Consider the following 23,508-nt stretch of genomic DNA (forward strand, 5'->3'; position numbering starts at 1 on the left):
TTCACCATGTTGGCCAGGCTGGTCTCTAACACCTGACCTCAAGTGATCCTCCCACGTCGGCCTCCCAAAGTGCTGGGATTACAGCCATGAGCCACAGCACCCGGCCCCAAATTGTCAAAGCCTTTTTTTTTTAGACACACTTATTTATAATTTTCACACTCCTTGTTTGTTTGTGTAGATCCTAGTTTCTATCTGGTATCAGTTTCCTTCAGCCTGAAAAACTTTATCATTATTTTGTAGAACAGGTCATCTGGCAAGAAATTCTGTCTGCATTATTTGTCTGAAAATGTCATCCTCAACTTTTTACCAGACATGGAATTCTAGGCTGACAATTTTTTTTTTTTAGCTTTTTAAATAGTTATTTTATTGTCTTTGGCTTTCTTTGTTCCCTCCTTCCCTTCCTCCCTCCCTTCCTTCCTTCCTTCTTTCCTTTTCCTCCTCTCCCCTCCCCTCCCCTCTGTTTTCTTTCTTTTTTTTTGAGAGAGGATCTCACTCCATCATCCAGGCTGGAGTGCAGTGCTACGATTTTGGCCCACTGCAACCTCCACCTCCCGTGTTTAAGTAATTCTCCTGCCTCAGCCTCCTGAGTAGCTGGGACTACAGTTGTGCGCCACCACACCCGGCTAATTTTTGTATTTTTAGTAGAGACAGAGTTTCACCATGTTGGCCAGGCTGGTCTCAAGCTCCTGACCTCAAGTGATCCCCCCGCCTGTAATAGGCGTGAGCCACCTCGCCTGGCCTACATCGTTTCTGATGAGAAGACAGTTGTTATTCTTATCTTTGTTCCCCTGTATGTAATATATCTTTCCCCCATCTGCTTTTAAGATTTCTTCTCCTTTATCAGGTATTTTCAGCAATTTGGTCATGATGTGCCTTGGTGTGGTTTTCTTTGTGTTTATCCTACTTTAACGTCTTGAGTCTGTGGATTTATGGTTTTCATCAGATTCAGAAAATGTTAGCCAATATTTCTTTAAATATATTTTTCTTCCCTCCTACTCCTTCTAATTACGAGTTTGCATGTCCACACAATTGTCTCCACAGGTCACTGAGGCTTGGTGTTTTTTATTTTCAGTCTACTTTTTTCCTCAGTGCTTCAGCTTGGATCGTTTCTATTGCTATGTAACTGGTCTTGTCCTCTACAGTGTCTGGTCTGCTGTTAAGCCTATCTAGTGAATTGTTATTTCACCAATTTTTTTCAGTTCTAGAAGCTCCATTTGGTCCCCTTTTATGTATCTTCCATTAATCTTCTCATTCTGTGTACATTTTCTTTCATCCTTGATAGTAACATTTATATAGACTGAGTATCCCTTAATCCAAAATGCTTAAGACCAGAAGTGTTTCGGATTTCAGATTTTTTTCAGATTATGGCATATTTGCATTATGCTTATCTAGTTGAGCATCCCAAATTCCAAAATCCAAAATCTGAAATGCTCCAGTGTACATTTCCTTTGGGCATCATGTCAGTGCTCAAAAAGTTTTGGATTTTAGAGCATTTTAGATTCTCAGATTAGGGATACTCAGCCTGTACTAGCTCTTTTCATGTTCTTTTGCTGCTAATTCCATATATCTGTCTTTTCTGAGCCTGTTTCTATAACTGATTTTTCTTCTGGTTACAAGTCATATTTTTCTGCTTCTTTACATGATTCATAGGTTTTGATTGGATGCTGGACATTGTGAATATCATTATGTTGAGACTCAATCTTGTCTTCCTTTCAAGACTGACATACAGACACTCTTCAACTTATAGTCTGGATAAACCCATTGTGAGTTGAAAATATTGTAACATAAATCAAAATATCATAATCCATAATCCCCTCTCAAGTCAAGGACCGCACTGAACGTGTGTTGCTTTTGCACCATCATAAAGTTGAAAATGCGTTAAGTCAGTCAGATGCGGTGGTTCATGCCTGTAATCCCAGCACTTTGGGAGGCCGAGGCGGGTGGATCACCTGGGGTCAGGAGTTCGAGGCCAGCCTGCCCAACACGGCGAAACCCCATTGCTACTAAAATTAGCTGGGGGTGGTGGCGGGCACCTGTAATCCCAGCTACTCGGGAGGCTGAGACAGGAAAATCACTTGAACCTGGGAGGTGGAGGTTGCAGTGAGGCAGAGGTTGCACTCCAGCCTTGGCAACAGAGTGAGACCCCATCTCAAAAAAAAAAAGAAAAAAAAAAAAGAAAGAAAATGCATTAAGTCAAACCATTGTAAATTGTGGAACATCTATATTTGTTTTGGTAAGCAGTTAATGTATTTTCTTAAATCAATTTGAGCATTTTGAGAATTGTTTCAAAGCTTCATTAGGGCAGGTCTAGAGTTAGCCCTAAACACTGATGCCTGGTTGTTCAATAAGATCTCTGTACTCTAGCTGAGTGGAGCTGAGCCTCCTCCAGTTCTGTATAAGTGCTGGAGATTGTTCAGCTCAACCTTTTCAGTAGTAATTGAAATATCATAATGCAACCTGCGGCCATACCACCCTGAATGCGCCAGATCTCGTCTGAAATATCATAATGCGTAACCCCCTCTAAGTCGAGGTTGTGCTCAAGTCTGCTCAGGCTTGTGGAGTTTCACCTTACAGAGACACAGCTTAGTATCCAGTCGGTCTGGACTTCTGGAGCTTTTCCTCTCCATAGCTCCCCAGTCTTTCAGACTTTGCTTCTAAAATTCCAGCCACTTAAGCCCCACTAAACTTCAGTCTCCCTTCAACTCCATGAGACCTTCATGCTACGTGTGGGGCTTCCCCACACTGTGCCAAAGTCCAGGAATGACTTCTAGTGAACTAGGGCTTACTTCATCTGTTTTCCTGCTCTCAGGAATCAGAGTCTTAGGCTGCTTATTAGCCAGTGTCTGGAAACAGTAGTACCATGTATTTTTCCTCCAATTTTCTAGTTGTTTGTGGCAAAAGGGCAAGTCTAGTACCACATACTCTCTCATGGTTGGAAATGGAGTCTTAAAGCCTTTTTTTTGGAACACCTTTGTATGTGACTGCATACAAAGAGAATTCAGTCTGTAAAACTTAGGTAATTGTCTGATAATCACAAGACTAGGGAAAGGATCAAAAAGAACATCTATGAAATATTCTGGGATGGTGGCTAAAATGTATAATCCCAGGCCGTGCACTAATCAGAAGCTAGAGCTGGGGAATCTGCATGAATTTAAGTAAGCTCCCCAGATGAATATTTGACAACTCTGTAGGGACTGAGGACCAGCGAAGGCAGGAGTCCTGTGAAAAAGTACTTCTGCCTCATCTCATTCCGAGCAGGGATTGGGGGATGGTGAAGGTGGAAGAGTCGTTATTAGAGGTCAGAACACTCCATGCTCTAAGATTTAGTAAGACCATACTCTCATTGTTCTCCAGCCTTTTTCTTTGCTTTCCAGTATCTCTTCATGACAGATCGTCCTCCTTAGCACTACCTACTAACTTCCTTTTAGACTTCTCCACCCACTAATAATTCTCAATGACTATATTAAATATGAGATCTTGCATTTCTGTTCTCAGAGTCTGTTTTCCCAGATATGTACCTAAGATGTCTTTTGCCAGTACTAAATTGTCAGCTCAGAGATTGGTGGCTGCTGGCCACACTTGCGATCTGTCTGTCCTTGCAGACTGCTTCTTCAGCCATTGGTTACATAGGACAGTAAGGTGACCATCCAAGAGGATATACCCAAGGACGGAAGGAGGCAGAGTGTCTGCCAGACATGAGCAAAGCCAGTAGGTGGTGAAGGAGCAGTGTGCATGGAAATTGTAATGATAGAGCAACGATTCTAGAGCCTATGGTTTGAACCGGCATGAGGGAGAGTGGTAATGAAGGCTTGGTTTGAACCGGCATGAGGAAGAGTGGTAATGAAGGCTGGTTATTTGTAGTGTGGGGATCTGGCCCGTCTTAAAGGTGTGTAGAAGTGAGTATAGGGCAAGTTGTTTCCTGCAGGACGTCTTCTTTAGACAGTTTCAGTCCCCAGTTGCTCATGTTTTGTATTTGTTCAAAGCACCAAGAGACTTGTGTTTTAAGTAAGAAAGCATTAAACTCAGGAAAAAGGATTTTAGAGTTCTTTGGCAGAAACTTCTAAATGGAAACACAAGAAAACAAATTGATAATCTATAGAATTATCTGGACTTGTACTCTTCTGCAGGCTTTTCTCCACCCTACCTTGAACCTGTTCCCAACTCCCTTGAAAGGACTTCTGAAATTCTACTTTCTCTACTTTTTTCATCATGGAAATACTAAATTTCAAGGAGTAGCTGCTAAATGTTATAGCAGAATCCTCTGAGCGCTAAAGTTTACACCTGTTATAAATACACGGAATTAGAAAGTTGTACTGGCCGCCATTGGGGCATCATCACTTTAGGATCAAGTTGTTGCACCTTTAAGGAACTCTAGGACATCTTGTCCAGACCTGTTCTTTGTCATGTTAAGAAAATGAAGTGTAGAGATTATCATATAAAATAACAGGACTCAGAGAGAGAAACTCTGGTCCTCTGACTTCCAGGACACTCTGCTGTCATGCCCCAGTGTCCACCAACATCACCGTCATCATCATTTACTACCAAACACTTACCATATGCTGGCTACATTTTCTCCTTAAAACAAATCAGTAGGAAAGTTTTGAAAAATCAACTTTACTAAGGCATGATTTATATACAATAAACAATATCCTTATTAAAGTGTACCATTTAGGTTTTCACGGATGTATATACCTGTGAAACCCCTGCCACAAGATAGAACATTCCCATCCCCTAGAAGTTCCTCCATGTGCCTTCCAGTCCATCCTTCCTCTCTCTCCCTTGGCCTCAGACAACTACTGATGTGTTGTTCATGCTATAGAGTAGCTTGCAGTTTCTAGAATTTTATATAAATGGAAGCATAAATATTTACTCTTTTGCATCTGGCTTTTTTTTCCACTCGGTGTAATGATTTTGAGATTCATCTAAGCTGTTGCATACATCATTAACCTATGTATTTTCATTGCTGAATAGTATTCCATTGTATGGACATACCACAGTATGTTCGGTTGTTGATAGGCATTTAGATTATTTACTATCCCCATTTTATTTATTATTTATTTTAAAACATTTTAAGAGATGGGATCTATGTTGCCCAGGCTGGCCTCAAACTCCTGGGCTCAAGCAGTCCTCCCACCTCAGTTTCCCACAGTGCTGGACTACAGGCATATGCCACTGTGCCCAGCTCATTAACCCCATTTTAAAGCAGACTAAGGGAAAGAAAGGAAACCTTACCTAAGGTCACACAACTAATAAATGGCAGCACCATGGTTTGAATATGGATCTTGACCTCAGGGCCCTTGTTCTTAGCCTACAGGCTCTAACAAATGGTACAACTCTCAGATACACTGGCGTCTCCTTCCACAGGTAGGTATATTAATGTCAGCTTCCAGATTTGTAATATAGAGTGCCTAGAATGATTGATGGGCTGCTTAATAAAATTTCATTAAGGAAAGAAAGAAGAAAGATACCTATTTTGAAGAATACCTCTAGTGTTTTTTCCTCCTTCATAAACTTGATATGTGAAATTTGCAATTTGGCCTTTATTTTGGCCCTGGAGGTTTGAAGCATGAAACCCTTTCTTGTCAGAGAGCACTCCTGCTTTTACCCTCCAGGAGGGATGCCTCTTCTCCAACATAAATCTGTTTTCCATGCAGTTATGCTTGAGTCCTTTAATGGAAAATCAGTTCATATGTTACACTTCACACTTGACTTAGTCCATTTCACTGTATATGAATGTTTAGAATCCATTATGCAGTAGAAATCATATGTTACATATAACTAGTTTCTAGAATTATCTTTGCTCAGAGAATTACTTGGTTGGCTAGTGAAGGCTGCTCCTTTGAACTTAGAATATCCAGTGGGTGGGAAAACTCCGGAATGATTTCCCTGAATCATCCATGGACGTCCATTCAGCAATGACATTAAGCAGATCTTTGGGCACCTGTAAGGAAACATAGTGGTTCCTAATAAAATCACATCCAGGCTCTTTGAGGTGGTCTGTGCAAGGAACGCTATCACTTAGGAAGGGGCTGATCACTTTCTTACACTTGTAGGGACACGTGATTGGTGACCAGTTCCAAAGGATGAGGTGTGAATATTAGAGAATAGACATGAGGATCCAAGGTCAGGGCCCCTTCCCAGTAGACAGTGTCCTTTCACCACCAGCCTTGGAGATTAGATTTTATTGAGGAAAGCCAGCAGCTTTTCATCAAATGCCTCCTGTGGCCTGTATTGCTCTAGATGCAAGAGTTAATGATGGATGAGACAGTCCTTGCCCTTCAGGAGCTTCTGATCCAGTAAGGAAATGCCATTCCTTCTCTTCCTTTCAGTCTTTTATAGATAACTTTCAGGAGACATGTCTCTCTCTATGTATATTTCTCAACATTCAGCCTCCCTTGCTTCATCCATGGTATGTGTTGCTTATTCTTTCCTTGGGAAGATGCACGCTCTCTTCCAGACCTCTGATGCCTAGGGATGGAAGACAAGCATTTTCTCCATCCATTCATGCTTTAGCCTTTCTAAAAGAGAGAAGAGAAAAATAGAAGAGAGGCCAGGTACAGTGGCTCACGCCTGTAATCTCAGCACTTTGGGAGGCTGAGGTGGGTGGATCACCTGAGGTCAGGAGTTTGAGACCAACCTGGCCAACATGGTGAAATCTTGTCTCTACTAAAAATTTAAAAAATTAGTCTTGTGTGGTGGTGCACACCTGTAATCCAAGCTACTCGGGAGGCTGAGGCAGGAAAATCACTTGAACCCGGGAGGTGGAGGTTGCAGTGAGCCGAGGTTACACTACTGCACTCACCACTGCACTCCAGCCTGGGAGACAGAGTGAGACTCTGTCTCAAAAAAAAAAAAAAGAAGAAAAAAGGAGCTTTGAAGATTATGTGTGTTTTCGGAATGAGAAATGGAGAGTGAGTGACATCAGAGGTGGCTTTGGGATCTATTGCTTAACAAGAATGTACTACATGGGGACTATTTGCAAACCATGACCAGGCTACCAGCTCAGACTCCGCTAGAAGCCAGGCAAATAATGTAAACCCGTGAAACAGAAAAGTGTAAAATAAAGGATGGTGGGGCCTGTGGTGAACCCAGAGAGGAGATGGCTGGTATAGCTTAAAAGTTTTTGATTTCATGTTTTTAAAAATGACAGAAATAATTTTTAAAAACACTTTGTAAACAGAACAAAATGTATCTGCAAGTTGGATTAGACCTTTAGGAGCTGATTTGCAAATCCTTCACCAGACCTTGTGAGGTCACTGCTCTGAAGGAGCACAAAACTTTGTTGGGGGGACAAGGCATAAAAGGTAAATGGCACTGCGAAAATTCCATAGCTAAGACAACAGGTGAGTGGGTAGGAAAGGCAGCAAATGGTCATTCCTGTGTTCGTGGTTTACATTACTAATGGCCATGAGTTCAGAAGAGGAACTGGTCCCTGAGGGCTGAGAGCACTTCAGGAGAAAGGAAGAGTGTGTGCTGGGTCCTGAAGGATGGATAAGAGTTGACTAGCTAGGCCGGTACCGTGGCTCATGCCTGTAATCCCAGCACTTTAGGAGGCCGAGACGGGCAGATCACGAGGTCAGGAGATCGAGACCATCCTGGCTAACGTGGTGAAACCCCATCTCTACTAAAAATACAAAAAAAATTAGCCTGGCATGACGGGTGCCTGTAGTCCCAGCTACTCGAGAGGCTGAGGGAGGGGAATGGCGTGAACCTGGGGGTTGGAGCTTGCAGTGAGCCGAGATCATGCCACTGCATTCCAGCCTGGGCAACAGAGCGAGACTTGTCTCAAAAAAAAAAAAAAAAGAAAAGAAAAGAAAAGAAAAGAAAGAGTTGACCAGCTAGAGAAGAATGCAAAAGGCCTTCCAAGGAAAGATGTCTGGCGTAAGAGACTCCACATGGAGAACGAATGAGGAATTCATAGTACCCAGAAGAGAAGCTGATTCTGCAGAGATAGGTTTTGATTCTGGTCCTTTCCCAACTATAGATACTCATCCTTCCCACATAGACTGCCTTTGATTAAGTTATGAAGATTGCCACTCACCTGATTTGCTGATTCTAGGTGGAATTACCCATAACTATAGCTGACACAATGCTTCAGGGAAGGGGGGATTCATGATTCAGGAGAATAGCTAGAGAATGATGGACAGCCAGAGTCCCAAATGATCTCACGGTCCCCAAATTGTAGGATGGCAAAACTGCTCTGTCTTACTGAGATGACCATCCTTCTGTGGCATAATCATCCATTCTTGCTCTTGGAATCAAGTTTACCAGCTTGCCCTAAGGCCTTTAGACTTCTTCTGTCATGGGAAGTTGTATGGTGTTAGAGAAAGAACATCAGACCTGGAGTAGGCTTGAACTCAGTCTCTACAAGTGACTTTGGGCAAGTCATGAGTTCATTTATTTATTCGTTCATTTACAACCCCTTGTTGAATATTTCTGAGTGTGATTGTGATGCATGGGGCTAAGCATGGGGATGCGATGATGATCCGAACTTCATTGTCCTTGCCCTCATCCAGTTTACAATCTATTCAGGAAAACAGGGCTTAAACAAATAGTCACACAGCAAAATAAGAAAGGACAAACTGCAACTGAGTCCCCTGAAGAACGAGTGCACTAGGTGCTGTGAGAGAAATACCTGAGACTGGGCAATTTGTAAAGAAAAAGATGCTCAACTGGCTCATGGTTCTGCAGGCTGTACAGGAAGCACAGCACCATCTGCTTCTGGGGAGCCCTCAGGAAGCTTCCACTCACGGCAGAAGGCAAAGGGGGAGCAGGCACGTCATGTGGCGAAAACAGGAGCAAGAGAGAGAGGGCGGGGAGGCGCCACATACTTTTAAACAACCATAACTCGTTCACTGTCTCGAGGACAGCACCAAGGGAGTGGAGACTTGATTTGGACTGGGGGATGAGGGAAAGCCACTCTGGAGAAATGACTTTTAAACTTCAACTTGAGGGCAGAGTAGAGTTGTCAGAAATGGAGGGTGTGAAGTCAGGGGCCAGGGAGGAGACTCCTAGAGAGGAGGGGAGAGGAGACAGCAAGTGCAAAGTTATGTCCCCTCTCTAAACTCTTCCAGGCCTTTGTAGTCTCTTCCAGCTCTATAGCCCAATTCTCAGGAAGTCAACTCTGGACAGAAAGTGAGACTGAACATGGGCATTAAGAAGCACACTGACAGAAGCAAAGAAATTATCGTTTAAAAAAGATGAAGAACGTTCAGGTGGAATAACCTCTGAATATGCAATTAGATATGGACTCAACTTTCAAAAGTTCATCTCAGAGCTAAATTCAAGTTACAAAAGAATTTGTGAGCTCCAAAATAGGTCCTTAAACAGTAGAAAGTCTCTGAAAACAGGAGCCGAAGAAAGGGACTCAGTCTTGTGTTTAACCATTGCCCTTTAGCAGAGCCCAAGACTGAGTGGAGTTGTAGCTCCCTCTCGGGAACCTGGGCGTGCCTCGCCCCCGCTGGAGAGGGCCGTGCTCCTTTGCATCCTGAGGTCCAGTTTTGGCAGAATTGAATACCTCAAAACCTTAGGAATAATAAATCCTTCTGGCTAACCAAAAAGTGTTTAATTCCTAAACACTTGTCCTAAAGGACAAGCTGGGTTGAGCCACTTCTAGCCAGGGGTGATTGAAGACTTAATTCTGCAAGTGTAGGGATCTGGATGATCTGAAAGTGCTGAGATTAAGGGTAATTGCTCAATTTTCCATCCATGTCAACAGGGAAAACAGGTAAAAGTGGCTGAACACAGCCAGGCAATAAGGCTGGAAGAGATGTGAGATGCTAGACTGTCAATGGAATTAGAAAAATGCTATCTGTAGACGACTGTCGTCCCACCATCTCTGCCTCTTCCCGTTCATCTGTCTCTGGGCTTTCTAACTCTCTTTTGGACTCTCTCATTTTTTGCTTAATTTTTTCACCACATCCTTCATCCCTTCTTCTTCAAACAGCAGAGTCACTCGGAGCCGAAACAGCTTTGTCACAGAAAGAAAGTAGAAAGAACTCTTTAAGAACTGATCAGTGGAAACCCTGATGCTTCAACTCCACTCTCAGTAAGAACATTTCATTATGTTGGCATTGCTTCCTTAGGCTTCATATAGCATATGAGACTTCCTAGGTGTCTCATCCTAAACCTGGTTCCTTGGCCTCCCTAATTTTAAAAAAATGATTGTAACTACTTGATATCATTGGGATATGTGTCCCTGCCCAAATCTCAAGTTGAATTGTAATCCCCAGTATTGGAGGTGGGGCCTGGTGGGAGGTGACTGGATTATGGGGCTGGCTTTCACATGAATGGTTTGGCACCATCCCCTTGGCACTGTCCTCATGCTAGTGAGTGAGTTCAGGTTGTTTAAGTGCGTGGTGCCTCCCCATCCCTCCCTCTTGCTCTTGCTTTCTCCATGTGACGTGTCTGCTCCCCCTTCACTTTCTGCCATTATTGGAAGCTTCCTGAGGCCTCCCCAGAAGCAGAGGCCACTATGTTTCCTACACAGCCTGTAGAACCATGAGCCAATTAAACCTCTTTTCTTTATAAATTACCCAGTTTCAAGTATTTTTTTATAGCAATGCAAAAATGACCTAACACACTACTTCTGATGTTTTATCAAATAACACTCCTTAAACTCAATTTGTTTTCCTAAGTTCAGAGTTACTAGGACTAGACATTAAGGTCTTTCTCAGTCTCCCTAACCTTCCCTAACACATGGGCGTGTAGGAACTCCACATCCATAGGGGGAACGGGGACCGGGTGAGGTGGATTGGTGCTTACTGGTCGAAGGACTAAGCTGCCCTCTCTTTTGTCTCAGTGCTTTGTTAGATGTTGGTCTGTTTACAAGATATCGAGTAAGAAATTTGAAAAATCATTCTTTTCGGAAATAATATTGGTAATTAATGTTTGTGTTTACCATGAGCCAGGCATTATGCCGACTGCTCTACCTGCCGTACTTCAGTTAATCCTCATACTTCTAAGGAGACACAGTGATTATCACCATCTTACAGAGGAGGAAACCAAACTTTGTGAAGTTAAAAAACTCATCGAGGTCACGTGGCTAATAAGCAGTGATGTGCTCTCCAGGTGCGGGGAGAGGTCCTGATTGGTAGTGTGTGCCAAGTCTGTGGTGTAAATACTCCCACCATGATTGAATTCCAGCTCCCAGCATGACATCACTGATTCCGGAGGTGGGAAGAGATGGGCAGCAGCACCGTCACATGGTCTTTACTTCCTCTGTACAGGTACACAATAGGCACGCATAGCCCCAAGAGCACAGATAATAGGAACATGTAGTAAAATTCAAGAAGTGGTGAGTTTCGAATATTTATTACCTTTCTTTTTAATATAATCTACTTAGTTATAAGAATGTATAATTTCATCTTTAATGATGTTTCTGTTTGACAACCTGCAGGCAAAATTCCTAAGAATTTAGCAAGTGGCTCTTTGGGGCCGGTGCGAGCTGCTCCAGCATACCACAGCTGGGAAGTGGTGGCGCTGGGACTCGGACGTGGTCTTTGTGTCTCCTAACCCCCCTGCTCACAGCCCTACTTATGGAGGAAGCCTGTCTCCACCCATTTTCCAGCCGCCTGTTGCACATTGGCTCCCCCATCCTGATCCTCAGCTTTACTTCTTGGCCATGTCCTCAGTTCTATTGCTCCTATCATTGTCAAGTCTTGTCTACAGCAGGGCCTGGGCTGGATAGAGACAAACACAAGAGACCAGGTCTTTAAAGCTCTCGTGACATGAAGCAGAATCTTCAGGTTTGACTATTCCTGTCTTTTTTCCGTCAAATCCATGGAGATTACTTTTACATGATGAGTTCAAGAGTGCCTGTGCTAAATCCTTCAGAGGGGAGAACCTATTTTAGGGCTGGAGGAGTTTCACTGGGCTTGTACAGATTGCAGTGTGAGTATTGGAGAGTTGGAGAGGTTTGGTGAGAACTGAAATTCCACAGAGCACCACTGGGCCATGAGTCTTGATCAGACCTCCTGTGGCATTGGCAGGGCTAGGCCAGAGTCCCTAATTGTGCCCTGAAATGTCTTGGTCACACAAGACTTCCCGAACATACCATCACAAACATCCCTGCTCAAAACACAGTTGACAGTAGTAATATCTCTGGGGTTCCATTTTCCTTGTTATTTGAGCAGCTTGCTTGCATGCATCTGAAGAGGTAGAATGTGAAGAATGAAAACAGAAGTCTTGTGATGTGCACGCGTGCATGTTTTAAACGAAGCAGGTTGTATTAACCTTCCTCCAGGAACACAGAGAGAAAGCTCTGTCAGCATTCTGTCATGCTATAGTCTGTTAGGGGGATCGTGATTAATAGCAAATCATCCAGCATTGAGCACTGACAAAAGTAAAAGAGTATCATTATCTCTTCGGGGAGATATAATGGTATCTCCCCGAAATCATTATCAAGATCAGGGTTTGTATGCTCTACCTCCTTGGATTCTGTCCTCGTTTAATACAGAAGACAGGATCAGGATAGGACAAAGCCAATCCCATTTAGTTTTGTGTGATTGTCCCAGAGGTAACTGTACGTGGCGTTTCAGCTTTCAAGAAGAGGCACGAGCACTTCTCCACCTCCACACAGTTGTGACAGGAGCGGCTGAATGAGGATGCGAGCAGGAGAGCGGCCTTAGATTGATGAGGACCACTGCCCAGGGAGATCTTAGACTGCTTTGATTTTTATTTGACCCGAAAAAAAAGAGAGGCTCAGTATTCTAGGGTGTCTGTTTCCAGTGACAGGAACTATATAAAGAAAAGGCACCATGTTCTCTGCAATGGAAAAAGATAGGTGTAGTTGTAGAATTGCTCCCAGTAGTCTTTGTAACCCAGAACACAGCAGGTTGTGGCCTGGGATGACTGGTGACTGTCTGTGCTCTCCTGAATAGAAGGCTGTGGTTCATTTCTCTGTTTGAAGGCTGGCAGCTAGCTGTTGCCTAGGTGAGATGGGAAGGGACAAGCATGTTTGTGCATCTGAGGTCGGACTTAGGATGTCACTTGGCCCTCAGTTGGAGAAGTCTTTTCCTTCTGACACATCACACATGAGATAAGTTTCTAAAGGAGGACTTGAGGCAGCAAAACCTACATAGGGCAGAAATCTGGGGAAGAGATAATAGGGAATCCTCTGACCCTTGCAAGAGGCAAACTTCATGGCCAAGTGACGCATCTTCCTTTTGTGCTTTAGGTTCTGTCAGTTTTCTGAACATTCAGAGATGTCCAGTGTGTGTGCGCACATGTGCACACATCTCTCTGTGTGTGTACTTGTCTATATACACACGCAGGAGGACACCAATGTGATTCCTGAGTCCACAAGTGTGGTTGACAGACTAGGTTTACCTAAAAGACCCTTTAAGAGAAAGCTCTTGAAAGATGATTACAGAATTGAGACACCATCATTTAAAAGTGCCCGAGGCGAACTCCTTTGAAAATTGCAGCAGCGGAGGGACAGAGAAAGAGCCCCACCGCCCTTGATTGTTGCGCTGCTCCCTCAGGACCCGTTCTCCCCCTCCCCCTCTGTTTCTCATCTGATAAGAGAGTGAGCAGCAGTAAGACTCCTCATCTGTCTTATGAAAATTCGATTCCGAGAGGCTGTGATCAAAACCAGCTGGCTGTCACCAGCAGTGGCCTTGCGCAGAGGGAGCCGCTCAGAAGCGTTCTGTATGTGGGGGTGTCACGAGTGGCACCGATCAAAGGAGCACTTTTTTAATAAATATATATAAGGAAAAATACAAAACCTAAGGATTTAGAATAAAAGCAGTGTAGTTTGTCTTGTTTTTCTCAGTGTAACATGAAGAGGATGAAATAGAATCAGATATGCCTGGTTTCTAATGTTCTTCCACTGGCGGTTCTGAGAAGGTGCTCTCTGTCACATTAATACCAGATCACTCATCTTGGGCCTTATTGAAGAGAGTGGAGAGTTCCTCGGCTTCCATTCCTTCTAGCCACTTTATTTCTTTGTCACGTTTAAAGTCCTTTACCCCTCCTTGTCCTTAACACATCTCCACAGATGAAAGCTGGGGCCTGCACGAGGCTCTGAGAGAGCTACTGCAGGACTCGGTTCTTCGTTTCCTTCAATGGACAGTAACCAGTGGGGCAGTACTCCCTAAAGGTCACCCGGGCAGATGGCCCCAGGGTCCTCTTCAGAATGGGGTCATTTGAGACTGCTGGGCTCTTCCCTATAGAGTCCCCTCAGGGCCCTGCCTGACTCTCAGGCCTGCAAGGCTGAGTCCCGGCTGCCGCCACCTTGCATTGCCAATACTGATTCTTGTATAACCTTCAGTGGACCTGGGTGGGATGATAGGAACATTGCTGTCTGAGAGGAGACACTCGTGGCTCCTTCAGAAAAATGCTAACATCCCTCTGTGGGTAACATGAGGTCCAGCCAGGTCGACATGCTTACAAACCCCCTTCTCTGCTGAAGATACGGCCAGATCCCAACTGTGCTGAGGCCTGGCCGACCTCAGAAACCAAACTCAGTCCAAACCTCCCTCCGCAACCCATTGTCAGCCAAGAGAGCCGTCACGGCTTGGGGGTCTGTGAGGAGCAATCATCTATTTTGATCTTCCTCCTCTTAAGGTCAGTGATCCTTTTATCCCAGCAGTATCAGGAGAGATTCAGTTTGGAGGAGCACGGAGGCATTTCAACGTATGGGCACCCCAAACTGGCACTGCAGAACAGGGCCTCCTCTCCCTGCCTCCCCATCGCACGCCTCCTCAGGGACCTGCTCGTGCATGGCTCCTGACCACACGCCCCGCTGTGTCTGCAGGGCCAGCACATGCTGCGTGCGGTCAGTCCTGGTCCACAGCTTTTGCAGCGTGGCTCCGTAGCCACTGTCGCAGTTTTCAGACTCTTTCTCTCCTACCTGCCAGTAACGAGCACAGCCCTGGACCCAGCTCTAATCAGGTGAAATCACAAGGGACACGTCTTCATAACGCAGACCTGCCAGAGACCTGAGACGTGTCTGTGCCCCTTGTCCCCTGATTCGAGGAGTGCAGGGGACCGCGCGGGAGCTCCTCTGAGACTGCCTCTTTCCCTCGTTCCTTCGGGTGTTTGAAGCCTGTTGCCTCCTGCTTTCCCTTTTCTTTTCCCTTTTAAAAAATTCTCAATTTTTTCACTTAGAAAAAAAATTATTTATACGATTGAGATCCACTAATTAAAGCCATTTTCTGGTATTTGGTTACTGGAGCGTTTGATGTCTCTCTGACAAGACCATGAAATGCACGGAGTGTCCACAGGGACAGAATTTGCTGAACACGGCTCTTTGTAAATGAGGGGACATAGTGTCGCAGCAGCTCATGAATATGAAACGCCCATGATGCCACCTCAGTGGACTTGGGAACACAGATGAATCCTGTCATGTGCTAAATGAGACCAATTTCTTTCACTTAACTTCATCTTCAATCAGACCTTCTTCCATTTGCCTGTTTAAAATTCCCCATACGTGATGCAGAAGGTAACAGCATTCAGTAAAACAAAGTTCTGCAGCTGCAGAGAAAAACTATAATGATCTCTGGTTTTAAGTTGTCATCTCCTAAAAACATGGGCATTGTTTTCTTCCACTGGAGAGTTCTGAGTGTCTGGTGACTTTGGACATAGAATCAGGGGTTTGTCTGGACTGCTTTTACTGGGGTGTCCTTAAGCAGCATGTCCAGATCGCTTTCATGTGGATTGGTTGTTGAACTTGGCTGGGTGTGGTGGATGTGAGCCCTGAACAGCCTGTGAGTGCTCTGCAGTGGCCAGGGCACTGAGTGGGAAAGAAGTCTGGGAAGAGATTGCGTGTAACCAAACAGAGCATTTGCCTTTGGAAGCTCATTGAGTAAATGAAGTGAGCGGGGTGGTGTCATCATTAAGCACCCTAAGGAAGCTGGAAAGCTAAGCCAACCATTTGTATCATTTGCTCAGATGTCAAGGTGAGAACGTGCTGGAGTACAGAAGAGACTCTGTAATTCTATAGAAGCCCTTCTGAACAAGACCAGGGAATCCTACTCAGAAATCCCCAACCAAGAAAATTAGCAGAGTAGACCCTAAAGGGTTACTGAGAGAAGAAGCTCCCTGCCTGAAACATCTCTGCCTGGGTGGGACCCAGGGGCCAGACTGGGGTGTCTCCTTTGTTCTCTCCTTCCTGCTGGAGTTAGATTTATACTCCAGGTGAAGAGCTGGGTAGTGCTTGGGGTATACTCATTGCAAGCTAAGTCCAATCTGAGAAGTCACTTTCTGTTCTAGCGGTACCCAAACAGGCAAACAACAGCTGGATCTGAACGTCTTGTGCATGCTATCACAAAACGCATCACAGAGATTTGGGGCTGGCTTCATTGGAAGAGGCAGGTAGGCTTTTGACTGTCAGGCCACGGGAACTGAAAAGGATCCTTCTGGGACTCTGCTAGGTAATTAGCATTTTAGTGTGCACATGTGATGATATTATCCATAATGAATGTATTTCAGGGCAAATGGCAGTTGCCCTCACATCCAACAGCTCACATCTTTGAAACCAGTTGTAATTGATCTATTGGTGTTCCATAAGTTTCTATTTATTTAGGCAGCACCCATTTATTTCTGTGGTATCATCTGCTGAATGATTTATTGGGTAGATGTGTTGGGTGTCGGCAGACTAGTGTTCTAGTATCAAAATGGGTTTCCCATTTGGCGATCTCTCTTTTTCAAATAGATCTGTACTGCTGTTGCTGTGCATTCATAAGCCTCTGTTGGGTGCTTCCAGAATGTGGAGATTGGTGAAGAGCAGTGTGACCCAGCCTCAGGATGGACGCCAAATGGACCATATTGGACCAAGTTTGAATGACTCTTCCTCTGAAACTTTGTCTCCACGCATCCATTGTTTCTTAGATATGCACAAGCGTTTCCCAGGGGGCCTTGCAGCTCTGAAGGAAGCCAAAGCCTTTGCTATGATGTTATCAAATCCAGGAAGTAGCCAAGGATTACTCTTTGTTCTTGTGAGATGAATCCTACTCAGGCAGCTTTAAGACTCAGTAGCAACTCTAATTGGAACAATGTAGAGAAGTAGAGAAGGTTGACATGGCTCTTCCGTGTGTGTCACTTCCTGACCTGAGGAGCATCTGTTGAATGCAGTTCTATTCAGTTGTTCCTAATTCTTCCAGTCCTTGGAATGCACAGATGCTGGGTTGTGGCTTTGCTTTCAGCTAGTTCATCATCCAGGGGACAGACTTGGGGCAAATTTCATGGACTCTACCTCCTGCAAGGTAATGAGAGCTACCCCGTGGCCACGAATAAAGTATTATGGAAGGATAAAGTAGGAAGCTCTTATTTCTGCTTGTTAGATTCAGAAGTGATCCACTAAGGAAGGAACATGCATTTTCTATCCTGCTTAGTCCCTCTGGGTTTTCCCCCATCATGCCTTGGAAGGGGTCTGGCGTAGCCCAGCCACAACGTCCCGCCTTCCGTTTCTCCAGTGTTGCCAGTTACTTCTCACCGCCGAGCACCTTTGCACATGTTCCCCGCCTAGCCGAATCCTGCTTCTCCTTCAGCTTCAGCTGCCCTGTCCTCAATGCAGAAATACCTTCCTTCTTTAACTCCTCAACCCTAACCCTACTAACCCTAAGTTTCACAGGACATTAAGTGAAAGCTGTCTTGAACATGGGCAGCTGTCTCACCCTTTCACTATAGGAGGAGGGGTCTTTGAAGGCATTTCACTTTTGAGAAGAAAGCCTGTGTGGGGCGTGGCAGGGCTCAGGCATCACAGCCACATTGAAGTCCATTACTCATAGTTTCACCCCATGCAAGCTGCTTAATCTTGCTTAGCCTCAGTGTTCTCTTCTGAAAAATGGTCATCACTGGCAGGAGAAAATGAAGGTGGAGCCATATAGTTTCTCTACATATGTAATATTATAATATCGGTTAAGTCCATAAGAATAGTTATTGACTATTATATACTGATCACAGTGCTAGTATTATATAAAGATCATTGCATTTAATACTTACAGCAACTGACTGGGTGGGCGTGAGTCTGATCTTCATTTTATTGATGAAGAAATTGAGGCATAGAGAGAAAAAGTCACACAACTAGTAGGTGGTGGAGCCAGGGTTTGGAGCAGACCCTCCTTCCTCCAGAGCCTGCCTCTTCACCACGGAGCAGGAGTTCTACATAGCACGCCCCGACCTCATTGCAGCTGTTCATGTTCTTCTCGGTATTAGCAAAATTGAAGAAAAGGAAATAAAGTAAACATAATTTTTGGATTTTTTAAAATGGTGGTTGCTTTTCAATAGTACCAGAACTGAGTCCTGTCTTCCTCGTATTGTCTCTGTTAAAATCGTGTGTTTTGCATGTCAGACTTTACAACCTGAATCAGGATGCATCCCCAGTCCGCCTTTGCAGGTCATCACTGTCTCTTACTGGAGGCAGGCCAGATCACTGCTCAGAGGTAATTTTGTGAAGAAGCTGGTTTCTTAAGGCTGTTTTCTTTTTTTCTGTGTTCGTTCGTGGTATATGTGAGAGTAGGGGAGTGGGGAGGAGGGAAAGAGATAAAGAGAAAAAAAATTCCCCAGAACATGTTATGTGCTCATGAGCACTTGCCTGTGATTGTAAATCAGAAACTGTAAAATTCTGAGGTTCTTTGAAGTTTGCCCAAAACCTGCTCTGCAGACACCTGTTCTGCTGGGGGCCGGAGTTGGATAGCCTGCCTCTGCTGCGATGGCTCAAGCTGTCACCGCACAAGAATGTTCCAGCTTGCCTTGGCCTGGCTGTCATCGCTGGCTCTGTCCCACTCAGGCGGTTCACCGAGTTCTGCTGGGCACCAGGCTTCCAATTAGAGAGAAATCCCACTGTGTGGCCAGCCCCACCAGCGCCGCTCTGAGTGGCCCCTTTGCCAAGGCCTGAGCTGACCTCTGATCTGTCACAGATGGGCCAGCCCCACACACTTTGTGCACATTTGGAGGAGGGGGTTGGGGAGGAAGAGGGACGCCTGTGGGGAGTGAGAGTGGACATCGGGCAGAAGTGCAATTCCTCAGAGCCCCAAGACGCTGGGCAGAGTTGACAGGACCCAAATGCTAAAGTTGTGGAGGGAAAGGGGAGTTTGGGAAGACCCTGTCCTGAGCCCTAAACTCAGCACGGGGCATTTTCTTACCAACTTCTGAATATTCATCTCAGGCTGGACTCTGCACCCGAGGAGAGCCAGGCGCACTCCAAAACTGTCACGCTGCCGATGGTGCATGGCACAGCCAGCTTCCTCCCTGTCCCTCCGCAGGGCCTGTGCAGTCTCACCAGCCTGGGGCACAGCATTCTCAGCAGCCTGCACAATGGACTGTATTAATCACACAGAACGGGAGGGAAAAAGAAAGCTAAATTTCTATTAGCATAAGAAATAGAATCTTAGAGCATTCCATCTCCAACTCTCTAGCAGAATAGAGAGAGATAATCTAAGCTCCGAACAGCTTCTTTCTAGATATAAGACTTGCTGAATGTGGTTCATTATTTGGGGGGTGGTGAATGTATCTCTTCTTTATTTTCCCTATCAGCAATTTCTTTTTATTTTTATCCCTTTTCACACTTTTTATCCCTTGTTTTCGCTGCCTGTCTCTTTCTATCTCTGTCTCTCCCTTGCATGCTCTCTTTTTCCAGGTACAACACCTGTGCCTCCACAGTCGGAAGTCATAATAAAGACACCAGGCTTGGAACTGACATTTCCATCCTCTGGCATTGCTTGACTAGAGTGATCGAAAAGTCTAAATCATGAATTGCCTGAAAGTGGCAAAAGGGTCTTCTCAGCTGTTCTTTTTTTTTTTTTTTTTTTTTTTTAATTTATTTATTTATTTATTTATTTATTTATTATTATTATACTTTAAGTTGTAGGGTACATGTGCATAACGTGCAGGTTTGTTACATATGTATACTTGTGCCATGTTGCTGTGCTGCACCCATCAACTCATCATTTACATCAGGTATAACTCCCAATGCAATCCCTCCCCCCTCCCCCCTCCCCATGATAGGCCCCTGTGTGTGATGTTCCCCTTCCTGAGTCCAAGTGATCTCATTGTTCAGTTCCCACCTATGAGTGAGAACATGCGGTGTTTGGTTTTCTGTTCTTGTGATAGTTTGCTAAGAATGATGGTTTCCAGCTGCATCCATGTCCCTACAAAGGACGCAAACTCATCCTTTTTGATGGCTGCATAGTATTCCATGGTGTATATGTGCCACATTTTCTTAATCCAGTCTGTCATTGATGGACATTTGGGTTGATTCCAAGACTTTGCTATTGTGAATAGTGCTGCAATAAACATACGTGTGCATGTGTCTTTATAGCAGCATAATTTATAATCCTTTGGGTATATACCCAGTAATGGGATGGCTGGGTCATATGGTACATCTAGTTCTAGATCCTTGAGGAATCGCCATACTGTTTTCCATAATGGTTGAACTAGTTTACAATCCCACCAACAGTGTAAAAGTGTCCTCAGCTGTTCTTGAAACGATTTTGCACCTCTTGTAAAGCTAAGATTGAATTCAATCCATGAAAGCAGAATGAAAGATGTCTCCACCAGTCTCTCTTTGGGATTTTTCCTTCTTTCCGTGTTTATAGTTGCTTTGGGAATTCCAGGACTGTCTCGCCCCACCAGGCCTTTTTCCTTGCACCATCTCTCTCTTCTCCCCCACCCCTGACTGTTTAAAACAAAATCTCTTAACCAGTCAGTGATACTCATTTGGAGAAGGAAATGTTTCTTTAGGGTGTTAGGTTGACCCAAGAGAACATGGACGATTTTTGGTCACTTAAGCAAGTTGCCACAGTTAAGGGATGGACTGGTTTCCCAGTTTCTCTATTTGCATGATTTTGTTGGACTGGTGAAAGAAATGGCCTCGTGCCTCCTCTTACATTGTCTGGAGAGTTCAGAGATGGAAAATCTTGAGACAACAAGAAAAGCATGATCGTAGAATCAGCATCACTGATTACATTAGATCTGGTGAATGGAGACCTGGATCCCAGGGAGTCAGCCTATGTCATTAGGTGGAAGACGCCCTTGAGATGCAGGCTGAGGGCCCTGATGGTTGCACTCCGGGGCTAATGCACATAGAGATCTGGGTCATGAGGAGTGGCACTCACTGCGACATCCGCTTTGTGGCACTACACATTCTCAATTCCTCTGTCCCTGACCATGCCAGGCTCACTTGTCAGTTCCTCTTCTTTCCTCTCCTCTAATAAGCCCTTTGTTACATTTATTTCTTTACATTTCTCCTTGGAGATCCACTATAGTGGCTCCTATCCTGTCACATGCATCAGGATCACCAAGGAACGCCTGGGAAAAAAAATCCGGATGCTTGAGCCTTACCCAGGAGGTTCTACCTCAGCAGGTTCTGGAGTGAGGCCTGGGATTCAGGCATCACTGAAACACCACCTTTGATCCTCCCCCGGTTTGTATCTGAGTGTCCTTCCTGCCCCAGCCCACAGCCCCATGGCTGGTGTGTTGAAGGGGAATGAGTAAGAAGTGGAGAAGCAGGCACAATCCCTGTGAGTTCTGCAGACAGTGTTGCTTCTGCCTCTCCTTGCAGATATTCCTATCATTCCGGATCTGGAGGAAGTACAGGAAGAAGACTTTGTTTTGCAAGTGGCAGCCCCTCCCAGGTAGGTTAAATCAGATATGATTGGGGAAGCAAAGAACATGTAATTAATACACTCCAGATATCATCTACAGTGGACCTTTGACGCCCCCAATGTCAATCTGGATCTTTCTGGTATTGGACTCCATCCAGGGTTCCCATTTTGTTAAGACATTTTATTCCCATTCTGGTCCCATTATATCCCATTTACTCCCCAGCTGTGTACAAGGCTCTGGGGACAGTGGCCCAGCAGCACTCCTGGAATGGGTCCTGCCTGGGGTTCCCTCCTCTCGCTCTCTCTTTCCTTCAGCATCCAGATAAAGCGGGTGATGACCTACCGTGACCTGGACAATGACCTCATGAGGTACTCAGCCATTCAGACGTTGGTGAGTGGAACAACTTCTGCATAGAGAGGCGGGCCCCAAGCAACGGGCTCCAATCTGTAGAGATTTCTCAGTTCCTCCCAAGCCGTACAGCACCTCCACCAGTCCCTGAGGCTGGTTGCCTGGTACCCATACCTCTGCTGCAGGTTTTATCCTCGTTCATCTCACAGCAACCCTGGACCCAACATATTCCAGTGTTTCTCAGTGCCAGGCTCCCACCTGGCTGCCCCCTTGGCACCTGATGGCACCCCACTTCCCTCTGTCCCTGTGGACATGCTGCTGTCATGCTCTGCCCTCCTGGTATGGTCCTTTGCCCCAAATCACGCCCAGCATGTAGGAAGCATAGCCTTCCCTCATTTCTCAGTGGGCATGTGGTTTATTCATGATTTTACTCTCTTGTGAAGGCATTCCTGCAGGTCTCAGTTTGGGAAGTTCTGATACACAAAAACTGATCCTGATTTTGTGAGAAGGAGTTGCCTGAAAGCCCTCAAGGTCCTCAGGCTGACCTTTTTTGTTTGCATTCACAGGATGGAGAGATCGACCTGAAACTCCTCACCAAAGTGCTGGCGCCAGAGCATGAAGTCCGGGAGGTACAGTGGTGGCAGCAGTTCCCCGATCTCTCAGCTCTGGCATTCCCATAACCAGCCGACTCCCGGGCTGGCCTGTGCCTCCCTGAGGCCTGGATGGGAGGGAGGAGTCAGCTAAAGTTGAGGGAAAAGGCCTTTCTTTGTCTTACCCAGCGAAACCCTTCTTGGCAGGATGACGTCGGCTGGGACTGGGACCATCTGTTCACTGAGGTGTCCTCAGAGGTCCTCACTGAGTGGGACCCACTGCAGACGGATAAGGAGGACACTGCGGGGCAGGCCAGGCACACCTGAGCCCATCACCCATGCTCTAGACATGAAGAAATGCAGTGAGCTGAAAGCTAAAGAAGCTTGCAAGCAGCTCTGAATTTTTACCTGGAATATTTTGTAATAAAAATATTTATATTCAGTCAACCACATTGGATAATTCAATTGCAATAAATTGCTTTATTCTGTGCCATCTCCTCCATTTCTTTCCAGTCCCTTCTTGGAAAAATGTATCACAAGTGAAGGAGAACTTTTTTGTTGTTGTTGTTGTTGTTGTTGAGACAGAGTCTCGCTTTGTCGCCCAGACTGGAGTGCAGTGGCCAGATCTCAGCTCACTGCAAGCTCCGCCTCCCGGGTTCACGCCATTCTCCTGCCTCAGCCTCCCGAGTAGCTGGGACTACAGGCGCCCGCCACCTTGCCCGGCTAGGTTTTTGTATTTTTTAGTAGAGACGGGGTTTCACCATGTTAGCCAGGATGGTCTCGATTTCCTGACCTCGTGATCCGCCCGTCTCGGCCTCCCAAAGTGCTGGGATTACAGGCTTGAGCCACCGCGCCCGGCCTAGGAGAACTTTTAAACCAGCTGATAGGAACTCGAAACTCGCGGCCTTGTTGTGGAGCATGTGGAAGAGTTTGATTCAGGAGGAGAAGGAGTGGGTACTCCTGCTGAAAGGTATTCACTTCTCAGGAGGTTGCAGACAGTTGCCCGCTGGGGTTCTGGGGC

At 45.3% G+C, this 23,508-nt stretch overlaps 1 protein-coding gene across 6 annotated transcripts in view; it reads left to right on the forward strand.

The window, feature by feature from the left end:
• IFT43 (intraflagellar transport 43) overlaps positions 1–22,978 on the forward strand; it is a 99,240-nt gene extending 76,262 nt beyond the window's left edge. For 4 of the 6 annotated variants that reach the window (XR_012416011.1, XR_012416012.1, XM_045397592.3 and 1 more), the window contains 4 exons: positions 21,506–21,578; positions 21,864–21,939; positions 22,464–22,526; positions 22,695–22,978. Coding sequence is in view for 2 of the 6 variants with exons in the window: in XM_045397592.3 (XP_045253527.2) it covers positions 21,506–21,578; positions 21,864–21,939; positions 22,464–22,526; positions 22,695–22,814 (332 nt within the window). In the remaining 4 variants the exon portion in view is untranslated. Of the gene's footprint in view, positions 1–1,650; positions 1,764–21,505; positions 21,579–21,863; positions 21,940–22,463; positions 22,527–22,694 lie in introns of all 6 variants that reach the window. The other 2 variants (XR_006699901.3, XR_012416010.1) reach the window with 1 other exon arrangement.
• The last annotated feature ends 530 nt before the right edge of the window (positions 22,979–23,508 follow it).

This window comes from Macaca fascicularis, chromosome 7 (assembly GCF_037993035.2).
Source record: "Macaca fascicularis isolate 582-1 chromosome 7, T2T-MFA8v1.1".
Classification (NCBI taxonomy): Eukaryota; Metazoa; Chordata; class Mammalia; order Primates; family Cercopithecidae; genus Macaca; species Macaca fascicularis.